Raw genomic sequence first — 6646 nt, 5'->3', positions numbered from 1 at the left:
TGGGGAGGAAGGCAGCAAATCACACTGCCATGTGTGTTCCTATGCAACAATTTTGCATGTTCTTCACATGTACCCCAAAACCTAAAATACAATAAAATAAATAAATGGGAAAAAAAAAAGAATGAATAAGACCTACTATTTGCTAGCACAACAGGATGACTTGACTATAGCCAATAATTACTTAATTGTACATTTTAAAATAACTGAAAGAATATAATTGAATTGTTCATAACACAAAAGCTAAATGCTTGAGTTGATGGATACCACATTCTCCATGATGTACTTATTTCATATTACATGCCTGTATCAAACCATCTTATATAGCCCATAAATATATATACATCTACCCACCTACCCACAAAAATTTAAAATGGAAAAAATCAAAAAGTCTTTATATGGCCATTATTTGAAAATAGAAGCTGAACAAGAGAGTTTACAGATAAAGAAGTGATGCAAATATTAGAATATTTCATCTAAAATTAATAGTTTGAGTAGATAAAAGAATATATAAGAAGCCAAGAAGGTTTATGTATAGTTACTAAGGACAATGGATTGAGCTTTAGGCTTGGTGAAATTGCAGAGCTATTTGACATTCTGCCTTTGTTGATGAGAATACCAACAGAACAGAAAATCAAAATTGTTCTTCATTTGATTTTTATTGCCATGTCTTTGGATTGTACACAGAAGTCCATACTTGGGTTTTCTCCTTGAGAGTATAAAATAGGGAGTTTTGAGACCTCTTTGGAGTTTCCAATTTTTTTAGAAATTGATTGAGGGGCTTTTTATGAATTGCAGTCTTGATTCAGTCAAGTTATATGAGCCATTGTTATTTCAGTGCTATAAAATTGCCCTGCTTAGGGGCACAGGAATATGAACAGGATTTGTATTGTGATATAATAGTAGCAACTAGTATAAAAATTCCAGCCGTGATTCACATCTCCCACTTATTAGACCAAGATATATAGAATTTTGAAAGATAATGTTGATGGTTTGCATCTATCAATTCCTAAGAATTTGCAAATAATAATCACCATCACCACTTCTGCTATTTTCAACTAATGCCAGCAGTTCCAAGAAATGTGACTACTTGTCTTTGTATTTAGAGCTACTTACTAATCTCAGCGTCCTTGCAGAAAATGCAGCAGGAAATTCTTTATCATTATGGTACTGTGAGAACCTTTTAAAAGTGTTGTGGGAAAAGTTTTACTGTTGAAGAATGATTAACTGTCTGGCAGATGGAGAGGCCATTCTCAGTGAATATAAAGTGTAGCAGCAAGGAGGAAATGAAAGCATGTGGTATGTTTTGAAACTCTCAGGTAATGAAAGGACGAGGAGAGAGTAGGGACGGGGCAATGTGAATATGAGTTTGTTGGAAAAGTCCTCATCTAGCAGTGAAGATGTGTGATCTCTATCTCCTGAGCAGCACCATTTCACAAATGAAGACCCTGGAATAGTTAACAAAGGTTCCTAAAGCCTCTATATTCAACGTGTGGCCCCTGAACCGGCAGCATTGTAATCACCTGGGAGCTTGCTTGTTATAAACACAGTTAGGCCTAGCTTCAGACATACTGAAACAGAATCTGCATTTTAAAGAAAAGACCTAGAGGAGTGCTTTTACATTTGTGTGTGTGTGTGCGCACGTTTAAAAAGATATAGATGTCACAATATGCATACTGTTTGGTTAGTTTTGAAATTTAATACTGTATAATGGATATCTCTTATGTCAACAAAGATCTACATTATTATTCATCATGAATAAAAGTAAGTTATATCCATCGCTACTGATTGGTATTCACATTAATTTAATATTTTTGTATTGTAAGAAATGCTCTGATTCAGAAACACTGGCATAAAGGCCACTGAGCAGGACATCTAGGAGACACTGACTTTGCTTCTCCTACATTTCTCCCTTTCTGTTATATCTTGCTGCCTTAATAGACCACTTGGGCACATCACTTTCACTGATCTTTTTATTCTTTGTAAATTTAAATTTTAATTGGATTATAAGGCCAATTTACAGTGCATCTGTGGACTGATTGCTTTGGAATGCGTGGTACTTTAAACTTGGTCTTAAGAGAGTTTCAGGAAAATGCCCATTAACCCAGTGTGATTTTAATGTCTTGCTAGGCCATGGCAAAGTGAGATGTCTCTGACGTTTGGGCTGCCACAGGTGTTTTTCAGTTACTCTGGTGACACCTGTGACCTGAGGGTTCTGTTTACGTAACAATTCGCGCAGCTTGGGGGAGCCAATGAGGGCAGGGCTTGCAACTAGCGCTTGGCGTCCAATGGTTGCCTAGCGACGGCCGTCCGCGCGGACCCTTGGTCGGTCAGATCCTACTCAGTTTTCCGCCTACTGAGAGGGCAGCTATGAACACCCCAAGGGGCTCCCTCGTCCCCCGGGACATTGAGAGCCCGGGGAGAGACATGCAGCTGCGGGTGATCCCGCCTGAGCTGAAGTTCCTGGACGCAACAGCCGGGAGTGTGTACCGCCTGTCGTTTGTTGTGCATAACCTTGGCCGCTGGAACCAGAAAATCCGGTTTGAGGAGCCCACTAAGCCACAGGTGACACACTAAGGGGTGCTGGGAGCAGGACGTTGGGAGAGCGCCTCCTCACTTGGCGTCTCTCTTTGCCCCAGGGAGTAGACATCTGGCTCCTGGCGGGATGGAGGAAGAATTGGGCTTCCTGGGAAACAGTGACAGGTTTCTGTGTGTCTGCTTTTTTTCCTCTTTGTTTTCTGTTTTGTTAAGGATTAGGAGATGGGAAAGACCGGGTGGAGAAAAGCTGATCTAGAGCCTCCCCATTTCTTCAACCTGGGTTTAGAAACTTGTTAAGAATCGCCAAATCTATGCAACTTGGTTTTATGATTTTGCAGTTGCCTTAAGAATTATGAGAACAAAATTCTCTATTAACTGCCCTTTGAGTCATAAAGTGCCTGATAACTCCAGGAGCGGTAGGATTAGTGGAAAGATTAATTATTTCACATTTTAACAAACATTTGTTAAGCACATGCTATATAACAGGCAATAGACATGAGAAATACAGAATGGGCACAGTCCTGCCCTCACAGAACTTTTAGAAAGTAATGAAGGGGTTTTAGTACAGATCTAACCATCATGAAAGTTAATGTTTCTATTTTCTAATATAAAAGTGGGCAGAATTTCCTCTGTGTATCACTGTGTTATTTTACATCATGTATGTGAATGGATGGTTATTAGTTCAGTATGATCACATTTTTGATATAGGAAACGTGATGAGAATTTTCAAAATGTAAGCAATAAATAACTGAAAATTTCAAGAGATGGCCCTAATGATAAATATTGTTGAATACAGCTTGACTTATATGTAGAAATAAAATGATGTCCATTATTTTTAGATTAAAATTACATATATTTCTTTGTATATATGTAGAAAAACCTATGTTAACGATTAGAAAAGCAATGAGAAAAAGGACTTCCATGTTATAATTTTATTCTGTTAAAATTTGGTGTATTATTTACCTACATTAAAGTGCACACATCTCAAAAGTAAAGTTTGATGAATTTACAAAAAACTAAATATGTGTGTGTGTGTGTGTGTGTGTGTGTGTGTGTGTGTGAACAGGTAGATAGATAATCTCCATTAGCTACTACCTGGATCAAATAGTAGAATATGTTCACCACCCCATAAGATCACCAGTGCTTCCTCCTTACAGTACCTGGAGTAATCACCCTGTGGAACTGACCACTATTCTCATTTCTAACACCATAGATGAGTATTCCCTGTCCTTGGCTTTCATATAAATGGAATCATGTTTTAATGATTTATATATTTAAATATTTTTATTAAAAAGTACATCTCAAGAGACTATTAACTCCTCTTTAAATCAAAAAGTACTTGCTTACTCCAGATACTGTAAAATTAGGGAGAAGCCGTGTTATTTCACTACCTTAGCACATACTTATGGAACAATTGAATGTGTATCTGAAAATACTTTCTTTTGAAATTCAAGCTGGTGGTAATGTTTGGATGTGGACAAACACTATTTTATGGATGTTTAGAGGATAATTGTATGGATGGTTTCTGTGCAGTAATAAGAAAAATATTATAATTGGTTATATTTTGATTTATATCTAGGGTATAATGGAAAACAATTTATTCCACAGGTCTTGACATTGACAAAAGAATATCCAGATATGCTTACTAGTTAGAAACCAGTATCAGTGTAAATTTTCCTTTGTTACAAGACTATGAAATGCACTCCTGGTTCTTCATAGGCATAAAGGGAATTAGATAAATTGTGAAAACTGCATCTTGGGAGGGGGAAGGGAATAAGAAAAAGTGAAAACAAGGTGCTGTGGAAAGGTCATTGTCATCATCACTATTGTAATTACTCTGAAAATGATTCCTCTAACATAGAGCAGTGCTTGTTTTCCACCCAGACTCAAGAAACTGCATTGACCCTATGTATTGAATACCCACTATGTGGCATAGTTGCTGGTAGAAAAATAAGAAGACACATACTTTTAATTGTGTGCCAATGTGAATTTGAATTGTCAATTCAAATAGATTTAGTACTATTACTGATTTTCAAGAACATCCTTCAATCTCACCAACATTGTTAATCTAAGAATGATTTTATGGCTTGTGTAGCCTCTGGTCTGGTCAGACCAGTCTTACTCATAACTGCCCCCTCTCCCTTATGACTCAGACCTCTTTTTCTTCTCGCCCACATTTTCATTCCCTGTCATCTGAAAGAATCATCCCTTTCAAAATCCCATCCATCTTTTAAGGTCAATGTGAGTCCTCATTTTCTCTAAGAAGTCTCTTATGATTTTTCTCCCAAATTATTTCTGTCATACTGGATACCATTTTCATTTACAGACATTCCTTATAGTTTGAATTTGTGCCCCTCTGCCTTTTGGTAAATGCTAGTACTGCCTCAATTTTCACCTCATAAACTGTTAAGAGTAGGGATGGTGACTTGCACACATTTGCATCTCACTAAGAGTGCTCAGCAACATACAGTTTGACAAAAGCACATGGTTCTGAAGTATTGGTTTTCCTTCTTGAAACTATAGTTTACTTAAAAGAAGATAGTCAAACCTGATATGTGGACTTCCACCACCCAAAGGCTTATGTGGAAAATATTGTATCCCTTGTTTTCCTTTTGTTCTATAATTGTAGGAGGGTTGAGGGTTGGAATGTGGTAGTTATGAGGTATCAGCATTGTTTACTGGAAGTGTGAACCTCCCAGATCAATGTTAATTCCAAATCACTCCACTTCTGTATATCCTTAATTGCTGCAAAGCACTATTTAGACTCAGCCTCACATTAAAATACCTGAATAATTATTTTCAACATAACCTCCATTGTTTCTGATTGAGGACTTTTGCCTAGGGAGGCTGGCTTATTATCTGTTTTCTGAGAGACTATTTTGCTTATTCTTGTTTGTGCCTGTGTCTGAGATAGTTTTACACCTTCCTTGCTTCTTCTCCACCTTTAACATCCATTCTCTAAGACTAGGCAAGGTATACTCCTTTCTAGCCCACAATAATCATGTCCTCTTATGGATTTTCATGATGCTATGTCTGTATCACTCATATGGCACTTAACTAGTTCCTGGCTTATATTTAATTTTTTTATATTTATCTCAGTTTATTATATTTATTTATTTTTCAATTTATTTATTTTTTATTGCATTTTAGGTTTTGGGGTACATGTGAAGAACATGCAAGATTGTTGCATAGGTACACACGTGGCAGTGTGATTTGCTGCCTTCCTCCCCATCACCTACCTCTGGCATCTCTCCCCTTGCTATCTCTTCCTAACTCCCCACCCCCCACCATCCCTCTGCTATATCCCCCCAACTGACCCCAGTGTGTAGTGCTCCCCTCCCTGTGTCCATGTGTTCTCATTGTTCAACACCCACATATGAGTGAGAACATGCAGTGTTTGATCTTCTGCTCTTCTGTCACTTTGCTGAGAATGATGGTTTCCAGGTTCATCCATGTCCCTACAAAGGACGCAAACTCATCATTTTTGATGGCTGCATAGTATTCCATGGTGTATATGTGCCACATCTTCCCTGTCCAGTCTATCATCGATGGGCATTTGGGTTGGTTCCAGGTCTTTGCTATTGTAAACAGTGCTGCAATGAACATTTCGTGTGCATATGTCCTTATAGTAGAACGATATATAATCCTTTGGATATATACCCAGTAATGGGATTGCTGGGTCAAATGGAATTTCTATTTCTAGGTCCTTGAGGAATCGCCACACTGTCTTCCACAATAGTTGAACTAATTTACACTCCCACCAACAGTGTAGAAGTGTTCCTATTTCTCCACATCCTCTCCAGCATCTGTTGTCTCTACATTTTTTAATGATCGCCATTCTAACTGGCATGAGATGGTAACTCAATGTAGTTTTGATTTGCATTTCTCTGATGACCAGTGATGATGAGCATTTTTATTTTATTTTATTTATTTATTTATTTATTTTTAACATTAGCAATGATTCTTTAATATCATCAGTTATCCAGGACATCTAGAAATTTATAGTGGTCTCAGAATGTCATAGTTTTTTTTTTTTTAATTCCCATTTATTTCATTGCATTTTAGGTTTTGGGGTACATGTGAAGAACATGCAAGATTGTTGCATAGGTAC

At 37.4% G+C, this 6646-nt stretch overlaps 1 protein-coding gene across 1 annotated transcript in view; it reads left to right on the top strand.

Annotated features, from left to right (window-relative positions):
• The first annotated feature begins 2424 nt into the window (after nt 1-2424).
• Nucleotides 2425-6646, top strand: part of LOC119473473 (cilia- and flagella-associated protein 47-like) — a 73316-nt gene continuing 69094 nt past the window's right edge. Inside the window, exon 1 of the mRNA XM_037743993.1 lies at nt 2425-2562. Within this exon, the coding sequence (XP_037599921.1) occupies nt 2425-2562 (138 nt within the window). The remainder of the gene's footprint in view (nt 2563-6646) is intronic.

The sequence above is a fragment of the Cebus imitator genome, unplaced genomic scaffold (genome assembly GCF_001604975.1).
Source record: "Cebus imitator isolate Cc_AM_T3 unplaced genomic scaffold, Cebus_imitator-1.0 Scaffold161, whole genome shotgun sequence".
Taxonomy (NCBI): Eukaryota; Metazoa; Chordata; class Mammalia; order Primates; family Cebidae; genus Cebus; species Cebus imitator.
The sequence above is the reverse complement of the archived record's forward strand: the minus strand, read 5'-3'. Positions and strand labels throughout refer to the sequence as shown.